At 49.9% G+C, this 15,407-nt stretch overlaps 1 protein-coding gene across 1 annotated transcript in view; it reads right to left on the bottom strand.

The window, feature by feature from the left end:
* PITPNA (phosphatidylinositol transfer protein, alpha) overlaps nt 1–14,961 on the bottom strand; it is a gene marked incomplete at its 3' end in the record, with an annotated part of 31,739 nt that extends 16,778 nt beyond the window's left edge. The window contains exons 1-4 of the mRNA XM_011987288.1: nt 14,679–14,961; nt 13,636–13,666; nt 7,861–8,006; nt 3,514–3,605 (exon numbers count right to left, since the gene is read on the bottom strand). Coding sequence (XP_011842678.1) covers nt 3,514–3,605; nt 7,861–8,006; nt 13,636–13,666; nt 14,679–14,764 — 355 coding nt within the window. The remainder of the gene's footprint in view (nt 1–3,513; nt 3,606–7,860; nt 8,007–13,635; nt 13,667–14,678) is intronic.
* Nucleotides 14,962–15,407: the final 446 nt, after the last annotated feature.

The raw sequence follows: 15,407 nt of genomic DNA, 5'->3' as shown, positions 1-15,407 counted from the left end.
GGGAGGCTGAGGCCGGAGAATGGCGTGAACCCGGGAGGCGGAGCTTGCAGTGAGCTGAGATCCGGCCACTGCACTCCAGCCTGGGGGACAGAGCGAGACTCCGTCTCAAAAAATAAAAAAATAAAAAAATAAAATAAAAAAATAAAAAAGTTTAAAATAAATAAATAAAAGCATGGCTTAGCGATACTGCATCCAGCCGAGGGCTATGGTTCCAGGAAGGGATGGAAGGAGAAACAAACTTTCTCTTCCTTTTCCCACTTTCAATTATTCACAGACCAACTCCTATCTTACCCTCTCCTCACTTCCAACCCATCAGCTTCAACGGAAAAAGAGAGAGGGAAACAAGCTACGAACAGCAAGAGCTGATCATTACCAGAGCGTCCCAATCTGTCTGCATTCCACTCAGAGTAAGGAAGGGCCTTCCAAAAGCCATGGGGCATTTTACTTCATGCTCCTCCATCTACCTTCCTTCAAACTTGGATCTACTGAGGCCAAGCTAAGATGTCGGAACTAATAACCTCTCTCCCATCAGCCCCAAGGTAACTGGAAGGTAGCCTTCCTTGCCTATTTCTACCTCTTGTTTTAAAAGAGCAAGTGTCTAACTAAACAGATCTAAGATCCAACATGTCCATTCTGTGTGAAGGTGTATCCTGAACAGGAGGCCAGTACCCACTGAGGAAACCAACCTTCCTTCCCCTACTCCCTGTCTCCATGAAATAGTTAGAAATTATATTTTTCCAGAGGAGCTCCAGTGGCGCAATCGGTACGCGCAGGGTACTGATACAGAAATTATGTTTTTCTTTTTCTTTTGGCCAAGGATCAATATATGAACTAACATTTAATGTGCAGAAAAATGCCCATGTCAGCTGCAACACTCTCCCCACAATTACACAGAGAACAGGGGCATCTCTCAGTTGGCACAAGCTGTGTACCCAGAACCCTGCCCCAGGCAGGGAGATGTCCACACTATCCGTTTGCCTCGTTTATGCCAAGTTGGCTAAGGTTCTTACAACGCATGCTCACTGCGACTCTCTCAGACACTAAGAAAATCCACCTTTGGCCCTAGACCAGACACACCCAGCCACACTGCATACTTTTTTTTTTTTAAGACAGTTTTGCTCTTGTTGCCCAAGCTGGTGTGGAATGGCACAATCTCGGCTCGCTGTAACCTCTGCCTCCCGGGTTCAAGTGATTCTCCTGCCTCAGACTCCCGAGTAGCTGGGATTACAGGCACACATCACCATGCCCAGATAATTTTTGTATTTTTAGTAGAAACGGGGTTTCACCAGGTTAGCCACGCCGGTCTTGAACTCCTGACCTCAAGTGATCTGCCCACCTCAGCCTCCCAAAGTGCTAGGATTACAGACGTGAGCCACCGCACCTGGCCCTGTCTTTTAAGAACATGTGTGCGTGCCTCATTTCCAAGAATCTAACTTCCGGCCCAGTGCTTAGGGAGTGGGGAGGGCTGCATTTCAGCTACAGCAAGAAAACTCTAAGGGTTACACATCCCAGACCCGACCAATGACCGCGCATCTCCTGATACAAGGTCCTTAAACCTGTGTGGGGCCACCGAGGGTTGGAAAGAGCAATGACCCCGTGTTCCGGATTGCAGTCATTCCCAAAGTCCACAGGATAAGGGTGACGTGCATCACATAAGGATCACAGACTCATCAGACTGTAGGGAGTGCCAGGTGCCAACAAAGAAAGCAAGTGAAGGACGACAGGTCAGCAGAGGCTGCAGGGAGGACACCGCGGCCCAATACTGTCTGTACCCACACATGGAGGCTGGCGGGAGAAAAGGTCACCCACCTCACAGACAAGTGCCAGAGGACCTCTCGGGACTCCCCAGGGTTATAAATCAGTACCAGCCTAAGCTGCCTCCCGGGTTCAAGTGATTCTCCTGCCTCAGACTCCCAAGTAGTCTGAGTCTGTTGAGGCCTAAGCCCTCCCAACAGGTCTAGTCCTAGTTGGCCCTGGAAACCTAGGAATCTTGGAAAGCTAAGAATCTGAATCATCCAAATAAATCCAAGAATGTCTGGACTAGAACAGAAAGTTCTCTGTGGAGGTTCAAATCTTTCCTTTCCAGAAACTCTATGCAGGAGACTGGTCAAGATTAAGAAAATAATTCCACCCTATCCTCAACTACAGAACATGCTGTTTCAGCAGAAGCCACAGTTCATTCATATGATGGAATACTATGCAGTTATTATAAATAAAAAATATAAAAAAAAAAACCAACAAATACCAGACACTTTAGTGACGGGGAAAATGTTCTCTATTCACTGAAGAAAAATGAGAAACTTAGGTCAGGCACGGTGGCTCATGTCTGTAATGCCACACTTTGGGAGGCCAAGGTGGGAGGATCGCTTGAGCCCAGGAATTTAAGACCAGCCTGGGCAACATGGTGAGATCCCATCTCTACAAACAAACAAACAAAAAAACTAGCCAGACATGATGGTACACGCCCATAGTCCCAGCTATTTGGGAGGTTGAGGCAGAAGGATCACTTGAGCCTGGGAGGTTAAGGCTGCAGTGAGCTGTGGTTGCGCCACTGGACACCAGCCTGGACAACAGAGTGAGACAAAAAAAGCAATTAAAAAATTAGTAATCATATTAGTAATCCCAGCACTTTGGGAGGCTGAGGCGGGTGGATCACTTGAAGTCAGGAGTTCGAGACCAGCCTGGCCAACACGGTGAAAACCCATCTCTACTAAAAATACAAAAATTAGCTGGGCATGGTGGCGGGCGCCTGTAATCCCAGCTACTTGTATGGCTGAGGCACGAGAATCGCTTGAACCCGGGAGGTGGAGGAGGCTGCGGTGAGCTGAGATTGTGCCATTGCTCTTCAGCCTGTGTGACAGAGCCAGGCTCCACCTCAAAAAAAAAAAAAAAAATTTAGTAATGATCTAAAATTTGTCTAGAAAATGTGTCTGGGTCGGGTGCAGTGGCTCACATCTGTAATCCCAGCACTTTGGGAGGGCAAGGTGGGCGGATCACCTGAGGTCAGGAGTTCAAGACCAACCTAGGCTCCATCTCTACTAAAATACAAAAAAATTAGCCAGGTGTGGTGGCATGCGCCTGTAATCCCAGCTACTTGGGAGGCTGAGGCAGCAGAAATGCTTGAACCCAGGAGCCAGAGGTTGCAGTGAGCCGAGATCATGCCACTGCACTCCAGCCTGGGCAACAGAGTGAGACTTCATCTCCAAAAAAAATGAACAAATAAATAAAAACAAAAATGACTAGAAAAATATACTAAAATCTTATAATGAATAACAACAATCAAAATTATTACAGCATCCCCAAGTGAGAGATTGACTGTATGCTCTCAGGCCATGACGACTGCTGCTTCCCACCCGGCTGTCCACCACGTTGTGCTGGACACAGCACTGCTACCCACCAAAGCCTGAAGGGGCCCCAGCCTGACCCTTTCCCTGACCTCATCTGGAACATACAGGTGGGACACAGAGCCCTGCTGCTCCCCCGTCTGGCCGACGTGGCCACATCTGCACTCACCGGTTCTGCAATAAGGGTAGGCATTCCACGCTTTCTCGTGTATATTCAGGGCTCCCTCTGGGGCCAGCATTCGAACAAACGTGGGTACTTTGCTATAGTGGGGAAAAAAAGGATTATAAATAGAGATGGAAGAGAGAAAGGAGACAAGAGGCTTTTCAGATCCAGCTTCCTCATGGGGAGTTGACAAGCAAGTTTCCATGAGATGAGCAGGTTACTGGTAGGAGTGAGAAGTTACCTGTCAGAGCCTGACACCCCACCTTGGCTGGCTCCTAACACGTACCCACAACGTGCCCCATCAGCCACCAGAAACAGAACCGCACAGGAGACCCCAGGCTACCTACTGTGGCTTATCACCCATTCCGTCAACACTACACATTTTTCCAGAGGTCGCTGGGCCCAGGGCATTATACTACAAGGTGCGCGAAAAACATACAAAGGAGATGCGTCCAAGCATGAACCAGTCTGGGTTTACGGGCCAGGGTGACTGGCTGACTAACTTGGGTATAGGATCCAGGATTATCTGATCTGCTTTCATCAGCTCTGAGAGGCCAGGAGGGCCTCAGACCCATTTGTCTCCCAGGACAAAATATTTTCTTCCACTCAATTCTTTTTTTTTCTTCTTCTTCTTTTTTTTTTTTTGTTTGATACAGAGTCCCCTTCCGTCGCCCAGCCTGGGGTGCAGTGGTGCAATCTTGGCTCACTGCAAGCTCTGCCTCCCGGATTCAAGCGATTCTCCTGCCTCAGCCTCCTGAGTTGCTGGGATTACAGGCACGTGCCACTATGCCCAGCTAATTTCTGTATCTTTAGTAGAGAAAGGGTTCCACCATGTTGGCCAGGCTGGTCTTGAACTCCTGACCTTGTGATCCACCCACTCCAGCCTCCCAACATGCTGGGATTACAGGCGTGAGCCACCATGCCCAGCCTCTTCTACTCAATTCTTATCTCAGGTTACAGAACAACATGTACAGTATAAGCCCCGCCCTGCCCTTCCCTCCCTTTTTTTTCTGGTGGGTGTGTGATTTGACGTACTAGGAAAACATTTAGAATTTTTTTTTTTTTTTTTTGAGACAGAGTCTCGCTCTGTCGCCCAGGCTGGAGTGCAGTGGTGCGATCTCAGCTCACTGCAAGCTCTGCCCCCTGGGTTCAAGCGATTCTCCTGCCTCAGCCTCCCGAGTAACAGGGACTACAGGCACCTGCCACCATACCCGGCTAATTTTTCACCATGTTAGCCAGGATGGTCTCAATCTCCTGACCTTGTGATCTGCCTGCTTCGGCCTCCCAAAGTGCTGGGCTTACAGGCGGGAGCCACTGCCCTGGCCTAGAAAAAAATTTTCAAATTAAAATGAAAATGGTATATATATTCCTTTGCCTTTTTTTTTTTTTTTTTGAGACACAGTCTCGCTCTATCGCCAATATGGAGGGCAGTGGCGCACGCTCAGCTCATTGTAATCTCTGCCTCCTAGGTTCCAGCAATTCTCCTGCCTCAGTCTCCTAAGTAGCTGGGACTGCAGGCATGTGCCACCACGCCCAGCTAATTTTTGTATTTTTAGTAGAGACGGGGTTTTGTCATGTTAGACAGGCTGGTCTCGAACTCCTGACCTCAGGCAGTCTGCCCGCCTCAGCCTCCTACAGTGCTGGGATTACAGGCGTGAGTCACCGTGCCCGGCCGTCCTTGGCTTCTAACGGATAATCTATCCAGTCTTTGGCAAGCTCTGGCAACCTCATCAGCTTTAGTGCCTCAGGCCTAAGACAGAGTGAACTAGAGCAAACAGCTAACCTGGAGCACTTGGGGCGACCTCTGTGATTCACGAACTCACTGCCATCCCAATTCAGGCCAGTATTTCTAGGTCTAGGCATGGGAACACACAGAGAAACAAACAGATGTGGCTCCCACCCTCAAGGAGTTTCTGGTCTACTGGGGCGTGTAACTAGACAAGGCCAAGCACAACACGGTAAGTCCATGCCGTAATGGGGTGGGCACAGGGCCCTGGGCGGCGGAGTGCTGTGAGAACACAAGGAGGGACACGCAGTGCACCGGGCAGGCTCTGCAGGGAAAGTCCGGATGAACCAATGCATGGAACAGAGAGTGGGGCTAAGGTAAGAGACAGAAAGGGGTGCGGTGGGAAAAGCTGTAGAAAAGAGGGAGAAGTTTCAAGTAACCTGTGCAGTACAAGGTGGGGAGTTCAAGGAGACACTTGAAGCTGGATCCTAAAAGAATTTTGTTTTTTTTGAGACAGGGTCTCACTCTGTCGCCCAGGCTGGAGTGCGGTGGTGTGATCATGGCTCACTGGCAGCCTTGACTTCCTGGACTCAGGTGATCCTCCCACTTCAGTGTCCCAAGTAGCTGGGACTACAGGTGGACACCACTATGCCTGGCTCATTTTTCTATTTTCTGGTAGAGACAGGGTCTTGCTATGTTGCCCAGGCTGGCTAAAAGGTCCTGTAAGCTATGTTAGAGAGCACGGACTTCATCGCGAGGGCAAAGGGAAGCCGTCGGTAGTTGTGGCGCTGGGAGTGACAGACCATCCAGACTGAACACTTGAAGCAGTGCGGAGAACTGGAAGGCAGGGAGACTCAGTAGAAGCTGCTGTAGTAATCCAGGCAAGAGAAGGCAAGGAAGGGACATGTTCGAGACACGAAGGAGATGGAGTCAGCAGGACTTGATGTGATGCGAGGGACGAGCGTGTGTGTGTGTGTGGGGGGGGCGGGCTCTCTTTTCTGATTTGGGCAGCTAGATGGCTGATACAGTAAAGTTTCTCTTGTCACCATGGGAAGAGGTAGTGGCAGCAGTCACTGCTGGCCTTTTCTTTCTTTTTTTTTCAGAAGACAGGCAGGATTTCACTCTGTGGCCCAGGCTAGAGTGCAGTGGCGTGACCATGGCTCACTGCGGCCTTGACCTCCTGGGCTCAGGTGATCCTCCCACCTCAGCCTCCTGAGTAGATGGGATTACAGGCACCCGCCACCACACCTGGCTAATTTTGTTTATTTTTTGTAGAGACGGGGTCTCGCTATGTTGCTCAGGCTGGTCTCAAACTCCTGAACTCAAATGATCTGCCCGCCTTGGCCTCACAAAGTGCTGGGATTACAAGTGTGAGTCCCCAAAGCGCCCAGCCAGGTCCTACCTTTTATATGGAGAGACCTCGTCTCTGTCACTTTGGTTGGACCAACTTAGTCTTGAGGAAACAACTGGCCCCTTCTACCTAAAATACCAATTCACCATCTCTCTTCAAAATTCTCTTTAAGAAATACAAACACCAGAGGAGGAGCAATAGGAGACATGGAGAAAAAGTGTGCTGGCAAGGAGACTGAGTGATGGCGAGGTTCCTCCCCACTGCACAGCACTGCTCTCCTCGCACCCCGGCACTGAGGTCCTGGACCCTCTGGCATTAGTACTCTGACACCATCAAAGTGACAGACCACAGTGAAGTGGGGCTTTGACCAAATGAAAGTCAACTGATTTCAGTTCAGTTCAGAGACTAGAAATTAAGATCCAGGTTTCAGTTTCACAGCAGTGTGGATGGACTTAATGTCACTGAACTGTATACTTAAAAATGGTCACAACGGTGAATTTTATGTTATGTGTACTTTATCACAATTTTTAAAAAGACTCAGGTTTACCTTTTCCAGTTCTGGATAGCTGCTAAAACTAGCTTGGTTTGACTTCCATTCAAGCTGATGTATGATTAACATCATCAATGCCCTTTGGGTCTGCTCATCGTTTACTGAAGTATTACTCTTTTGGTTAGGGATTCAGCAAATTTGTATAGTTTGATATGGATTCCAGTACACAAATCAGTTCAAGCTTCATTTAAAAATACTAATGCCTTTGATCCCAAGAGAGGTACCAAAATTTCTCTGGTAACCGATTTCACAATATCAGAATTTAAAATCCTACCAGCCCAGCAACTCTAGGAATTCAGTTTTAGGAATATTTGCTAAAGATCTGCATATACAAGGACATCAGAAGATATACACAGAAGGAGTTTTACTGGATTATGTAGGCATCTGGAAATGACTGACATACGCATCAGGAGAGGAGGGTTAGACAACCTGCAGCACATCTGTACCCTACGACACTGTGAATCCTATGTGGACTTCAGAGACTGAGGCAGACAGAACAGGCCGAGAGAGGCAGCCATGATAAGTAACAAAAGAAAACTGAATAGTATATTCCCATCTATATAAATGTGAGTATAACATTTATATAGTCAGTATATAACTACTAACATTAGTTGTTAGGCTACAACAATTAGTATAAGCCCATCTATATAAAACAATACAGGAAGTAACACTCATTTACACACACACACGAAAGCCAGCATCCAGCCCGCTGCCCGCGCTGCGTACCTCTGCAGGTGGTAGATCTTGTGTGTATACTGGCCTTTCTCACCGTCCTTCTCATAGGGCTCGTTCACCAGGACCTCCACGCCTTCACCACCACCCGTTTCGTTTTTACTGGCCTCAGCCACAGAATACAGCTGCCCTACTTGATACTAAAGCAACAGAGACAGATGTTATTCTCAACACAGACTCTTCTCAATGGTGACACATAATCCAGCTGCCAGTAAGTGTCTAATTGGATCACCCTGGGGTCTCCTCATGCAGAAGCTCACTCTGGAGTTTCCCATCAGGACTTGCCCAAATCCAGCCAAAGCAACAGAGAGTGCTGCGCCATGGCCCCTCCTGACCCATCAGACATGTTTATTTCATCCTTCTCATTTTCACATCCTCCATCAGGGTTTATTTTTATTTATTTATTTTTTTTTGGTAGAGACAGGGTCTTGCTATGTTGCTCAGGCTGGTCTCAAACTCCTGGTCTCAAGCCATCCTCCCACCTTCGCCTCCCAAAGTGCTGACATTATAAGCAGGAGCCACTGTTCCCAGTCAATCCGTCAGGATTTAAAGAGGCAGGTGAATCTACTTAACCTCACACCACCATGCAGAAAACAGATTACAGAGTCGAAAGGAGCTTTTGTGCTGAACTTGCTTCTGGTATTAAGACCCCGGAAGATCTGGGTTGGTTGCTAGAAATCACTTTATCTCACTCATTTAAATAGATCCTAAGACATGATTTCTTGTCAAAGAAAGGTGCTCAGCGCTCTGTGAAATCCACAACCTCGATGGTAAAACTGGCTCATCTACTTGCTGCTTCTCCAGTGTCAGGCCTCTCCTCACCCCGCAAGTAGCTCTTTCAGGCAATGAAACCTCTTGACACTTTCCAGATTCCTGGTGGGGCTGAAGCAAGTATTCCTCCTTCCCACATTAGATATCACAGATTCCTGCCCCACAGTCTGTGCCAGCTGGGTACACCCTGTGTTGGCACTTACTACACGGCAAAAGCCTAGTTTTCCTTTATTTGGGTCACATGCCACCCTATCAAGTCACCAGTCAACATGATTGGCCTCCTCTGACCCTGTCAGGATGGCTGTGTTAGGGCCAAGGACCTAGGCAGTGCCCGGACTCAGTCCTTCTGCCCTCTTCTCTGAGAAGCCGTCCAGAGGAGAAAACAAGGTGAAAAGAAAATGAACAGCAACATTTGACGCAGGAAGTTATATCTACACCAACAGATGTGTCTTTCCTACCACAGCCCTATCAGGCGTGACAGCTTAGGGAGTGTGAGACAAAGGGAAAAAGCTACGGGATTACCCCACATGCTGGGGGCGGGTGCGGGGAGGGACAAAGGGTTTCCTCGAGCTCTACGCCCTCTCCCCCAACTCCTGGTACCCCTGGGGGGAAGGCCAGGGTGTTTCTCTCTTTTTTTTGTTTAGACAGAGTCTTGCTCTGGCGCCAGGCTGGAGTGCAGTGGTGCGATCTCGGCTCATGGCAACCTCCACCTCCAGGGTTCAAGCGATTCTCCTGCCTCAGCCTCCCAAGTAGCTGGGATTACAGGCACCGGGTTTTTCTCTCTTTGAGATTAAAAAGAAAGGATGTATCTCTAGGCAGCTGCCACTTAAATCACTGCCTGCAACAGCAAGGAATAGAGGCAGCTTCCAGAGCTGCTTCGCCTCAAACCTGGAAACCTGCTCTACCAGGCAGCTTCCTAAGCACTGCAGGGACATTTCTGGGCAAAATCTGGAAGGTGAAGCAGGGGACCAGGACAATTCACTGCTCACCAAAAGGCTGAAAGAGCCCTAACTTTCAAAGCAAAATTCCAGAACAAAATGCCATGAAAAGGGGCAAGCAACCAAGGCTCAGTGAAATCCATAAAGAGGAACATTTGGGTGAAAGCCAGTCACCTCGACCTTGCTAATCCTAAGCTGCATCAGTGCTGCCTCAATGCCCCCTGGAGCCCCAAGCTGTCCCTGTGCCTTTCCAAGTCCACCACCTAGCTAGGTACACATGAAAACCCGTCAAGGGGGTCAGGGCTTGGCTGAGCCAGGGTGCCTAAGAAGGAGCAGAAACTCCGTTTCAGAGAAGAGTCGTAAGAACATCTAACCACTGACTCAGCAATTCTAAAGGACAGGCTGGGGAGAGGGCCTGGTGGAGGGGATGAGGTTCCCGGCTAGTGGTGCCACTTGGGAAGGGGGCCCCCAGGCAGAGACTCATCGCCTTGGTTTCTCTTCAGCTGCCGGAATCAGAGGGCAGGTTCTAAGAGGATCAGCCTGTTGGCTGGCATCTTCCCCCTTTAATCTCTCTTGATATTCTGATCCTTTAATCCCAATGAGACAAGTGAAGGCAGTTTTGTGAATCTAAAGGGGTAAGGAAGACTGGCCTGCACAAGCCACAAGTGAAGGGCGCTTTTCACGTTACAGAGTTCCTTTTGGCACAGCTGCTCTGCCCCCCGGGAAAGCAGCCAGACTCAGATGGGGCGGAGATAGGAGGAGTGGGGGGGGTCAGATCATTAAATCAGATTTTAAAAAACTCCAAGAAGACTGGGGCTGCAGCCTCCTCAGACCTACGATGATGTTCCTTGCTCTTGAGATTTGTTCGCTTGTCCCAAAGAACTAAGTCATTCAACTAAGAAAAACAGAGACTCCACCACTTTGGCACTCTGGGAGGGGGAGCCCAGTGGGTGGGCCTGAAATACGATATGAAACATGTCATAAACAACAGTGCAGCACTGGTCCCACCAACATGGCCCTGTCAGGCTGGCTACCAGAGGGAGAATGGTGCCACGAATCTCTGGAAACAAGAAGTAAAGCAGCCGGCCGACCTGCGCCAGGAAGCACTGGTGGACACACGCACGTCACACAGCCAGGGCATTCTCGCTCTGCTGCACAATGCCTGGACACTCAGTGTTAGACCAAAGGCTCTGGCCACCCAGAAGCTAATTCTGCCCCCAAAACACTGCTGCAGGCCATCAGAATGATTACACAGGCATGACCTTCTCTTTCTCGTTCTTCACTTTTCCGCCTAAATCAGAAAACTGCAAGGGCCTCAAGTCATGGCCTTCAATTTAGGAAGCGAATCCACAAGCCACATGGCGCTGAGCTGTTCCCATAGGAATTGTGAGTCAGGATGGAGTTATTGACAAAGACTCTGAGAAGGTTGATCATGGCCAGGCGCGGTGGCTCACGCCTATAATCCCAGCACTTTGGGAGGCCAAGGCGGGTGGATCACGAGGTCAGGAGATTGAAACCATCCTGGCTAACACGGTGAAACCCCAGCTCTACTAAAAATACAAAAAAAACTAGCCGGGCAAGGTGGCGGTGCCTGTAGTCCCAGCTACTTGGGAGGCTGAGGCAGGAGAATGGCGTGAACCCAGGAGGCGGAGCTTGCAGTGAGCCGAGATCGCACCACTGCACTCCAGCCTGGGCGACAGAGCGAGACTCCATCTCAAAAAAAAAAAGGTTGATCATGACTTGTTTCTTCTTCAGCCTTCCCCTCCAAGATTTTTCTAATCCTCTGAAACTAAGTTCTGCTTCAACCCTACCCAGGCCACGTGGTACTTTCTCGTCAATGGTTTCCTGCTGAGAATGGGCTGACCACCGCCAGGCAGACAGCTGAATCCTGATCAGCATTCACTTCCCAAACTTCTGCTCAGACTTCAGGCTCTGACTACCCGACTCTGCCCCACCACTTCCTCAGAGCTGCAGAAAAACCATCACAAGCGAAAACCCGCCAGCTGTGGATGCTGTCAAGGTGGAGGTTCCCCTTTCCTTCCAGTCTTGGCCCCACCATCAGCCATCAGTGTCAGGCCCTTCAGCCTCACTCCAAGAGCAGCCCCAGGGGCTCCAGGACAGGCTGGCCCTCCTTGGTCTGCAGCCCTTTGTTCCATCAAGAAACTCCCTATCAAAGGATCCATTTCACCCCAATCACCACGCCGAGGAAATCCCGAGTTCCTAACGATCAGGGTGGGATCATCCTGTACAGCAGAGAGGATGTCACTAGACACCTCCCCAAGAGCTGAGTGTGAGGGCGAGGGAAATGCTGGGCTTTCCTGCTTGGCCTTCTGGTTTGGAAAATCATTGCTTGCTATTTTTAATAAAGACAGCACAGGCTGGGTGAAGTGGCTGACGTCTGTAATCCCAGCACTCTGGGAGGCTGAGGCAGGAGGACTGCTTGAGGCAAGACCAGCCTGGACAACACAGTGAGACTCTATCTCCACTATTTAAAAGAAATACTATAAAATAAAAAAAATAAAGACAGCAGGGCCAAAGCAGGTGGGTTAACAAGACCCTTTCCAAGCCAATACCTATTAGCCCAGGCACCTGGATCTCAGGCCCCAGTGCCGACAGGGCTCAGAGCCACCTACCCAGTCATTCCCTCATTTTCCCAGATTCCCAGGTTCCCCAGTCTCGTTTCTCTTTTCTGCCCTTCCCAGAACCCCCAGATCATGGTCAGGGCCCACCTCTGGCCCCTCCCCGGATCCCCACAGCTCTTATCGGATATGTAGCCCACCCGTGGAGGCAATCCTCTAAAGGGCCAATGTCTGCCCACCCCTCTCGGGGGCCAACAAGCCTGGATGTCTGTCTCAGCTAAATGTGCTGCAGGCTCTGTTGGCCTGATTTCATTTTTCAAAGGTCCAGTTCATATTTGGAACAGAGTGGAAGTTATCACAGGAGCTTCATGCTGACACTGCAGGAAAGAGAGACGAAGCCCAGTGACTGGAGGCACTATACTGACTGGTGAACCTCACCCAAACTCGAGTTTAACTGGAAGCTGGGGTGGGGTGGGCTGCGCCAGGAGAGGAGAGTGGAAGCAGCTCAGGGAAAGAGTGAGACAAGGGAGGTTCCGTGACAGTTTTCTGTTGTCCAAGAGACTGACTCTGAGTCAGCATGGCCTATGAACCTTCTTACAGCAAATCCTGCTGCCAGATCCCCACATACAAGGATGTCAGACCCAGGAACTATAAAAGGACAGAGGGCAAGTCAAGTCTATTTGTTATTCCCTGCCCTTCGTAAAAGGAGGGTTCTGTATCTTGGTCTTTCCAGCAGTCACCCATCGTGACTAGGGAGGGCCTCAAGAGATTTCCTGCCCTGCTGGTTTGCTGCACAACTAGAAAGAGCCACACACACTTGCCAGCTGAGTCATGGAGGTCCCAGAAATGCATACACTTGATCCCATCAATAATGTGTCCCCGCCTGGGTGCGGTGGCTCACGCCTGGAATCCCAGCACTTTGGGAGGCTGAGGCGGGCGGATCACTTGAGGTCGGGAGTTCGAGACCAGCCTGGCCAACATGGTGAAAGCCCATCTCTATTAAAAATACAAAAATTAGCCGGGTGTGGCGGCACACACCTGTAATCCCAGCAACTTGGGAGGCTGAGGCAGGAGAATTGCTTGAACCCAGGAGGCAGAGGTTGCAGTGAGCCGAGATCACACCACTGCACTGCAGCCTGGGAGACAGAGCGAGACTCCGTCTCAAAAAAACAACAACAACAACAACAAAAAAACATGTCCCCAAACATGCACAGCCCCAGCAGATAAAAGGGGCTGGTTTAGTCTCTACTCAGAGTCATCCAGCATACCAACAGCTTGGGGCAGGTCGCACACAGTTGCCCAGATATTAAAATTAAGTGCCATTTTTCAACTGAAAGTGGCACCAGGAAAATTCACGTTGAAATCTTTATGTTAGAACAAATAAGAAAACTACATAAAGAGGATGACCACTCAGAGCCCAACTTAGCCAATGGTCACAAACAGTTACACACAACTATGGACTAGAAAGTAAGAGGACTTACCTCATCTACGGACACAGGCAGGATTACTCGACTATAAGAAAGGAAAAAGAGAGTATCAACTTTAGGCTGTGCAATCTGCTGGAGGCTCTTTAAAGCATCATCCTAAAACAGTCAGCATTCTATTGTGTAAGACACTAAACTCGGTGATGCGGTGACCCCCCACCCCCAGTCATTCTATTGTGTAAGACACTAAACTCGGTGACCCCACCCCAGTCAGCATTCTATTGTGTAAGACACTAAACTCGGTGACCCCCCCCCCCAGTCAGCATTCTATTGTGTAAGACACTAAACTCATGAGGAAACCTCCCCACCCCGCCCGCACAGAATGGCCCTCTGAGTGCTCTGAGGACAGGACCCTCTGTGCCTCGGAAGCCTCCCAGTGAGAACCCTGCGATTCAGTCCAAACCTGTCCTCCCCCAGCTACTTCCCAGGCCTCCACCTCACATGGAGCTGGACACATGGATGATTAACTTCACCCAAACTTGCCAACGAGTCATCCCCCAGCAGGACCTGCCAGTGAGTCTAGCAAGACAGGTTAACACAGGAGGACCTACCACAGCGAGGATTCAGACCGAAAGAAGAGGCCCTGGGGACTTACATTGCTGTGGATCCAACCTCCCAAGAACAGCCCTCCGGGGAAAGGCCAGGAAGGGACCAAGCCCCTTGAAGCCTTAATCACCCTAAGAACACACACCAGGCACCTCTGCTCGGGGCCGGATATTACAATCCAAGCTGCCACCACAAGGCCACCAAGAGGGCATTCAACTTATGTCCTAACCTCCAGGAGCTGTCCAAAGGAATCCCAATTTATCATTGCCTTTTCCTCTTCTCCAACTCAATGACCACCAATTGCTGGAGATGCCACCAATGACCTGCTGGAGAAGCCACGGCCGGCAAAGTCTTCACCAGGGTCACAACCCCACAGAGGTGCTAGGGCTGGCAGCACTTCTCCGGGTGCCTTGCATTTGAAATGCAGGCCAACAGCCAACTCCCAGTTCAAAGCTGTGAGGCGGGAGAGCTAAGACAAAAACTCTTGGTTTTACCCATACAAGTCAAGCCAGTTCCCAAGCTTAGATGCTCGGTCCCCAGACCCTTGCTGGAGCCCTCTGAGTCCTTTTGTGTCTGGCATGTGTAGTGAAGCATGAGCTGCTGTGCCTTCCGCACGCAGTGGGTTCACCACTCAGGCTCCTTGCTCCAGGCTGGTAAACAGCTATTTTCTAGTTCCACAAAGGTCCCCCAGGAAGCAAGAAGGACACAGAGGAGTCTGAGGAAAACATCACATTAAAGGCAAGGCACCAAGCATGAAAGTAGCAGGAAAAACAAAATGGGCTCCAAATCTTTACTGCCTGCTAACAACTCCCTTCCTCCCGAGCCACTCAATAACCTGAATCCTCCAGTTTACTGGATGCGGCCACCGAGGCTCCCCTCCCATTAGACAAAGCCAGCGGTGCAGAAAAATACTCCCGACTTGGAGGCCGGAATTTCCGCACCCTCGGAAGAAACTTCCTAGAAAACAATAAGCCTTTTATCTTCAAGAACAGCAGTCAAAATCGCACCCGAGAGTTAGCAGAAATCAAATTAAATAGAATCCTGTCAGAAGTGGTGTTGGAAAAATCAACAGGGGCAACCTGCAGACGCTGGGTGGGAACCAAGTCTCACCCAGAAGAGAGTGACATGGGCCAATTCCTGACGGGATGCGCTGAGGCTGCTGGCAGGACAGCTGCACACTCAGACACTGCCCCCTTGCTCCTCGGGAACAAAACCACGTCGGC

This window comes from Mandrillus leucophaeus, unplaced genomic scaffold, assembly GCF_000951045.1.
Source record: "Mandrillus leucophaeus isolate KB7577 unplaced genomic scaffold, Mleu.le_1.0 Scaffold306, whole genome shotgun sequence".
Classification (NCBI taxonomy): domain Eukaryota; kingdom Metazoa; phylum Chordata; class Mammalia; order Primates; family Cercopithecidae; genus Mandrillus; species Mandrillus leucophaeus.
The sequence above is the reverse complement of the archived record's forward strand: the minus strand, read 5'-3'. Positions and strand labels throughout refer to the sequence as shown.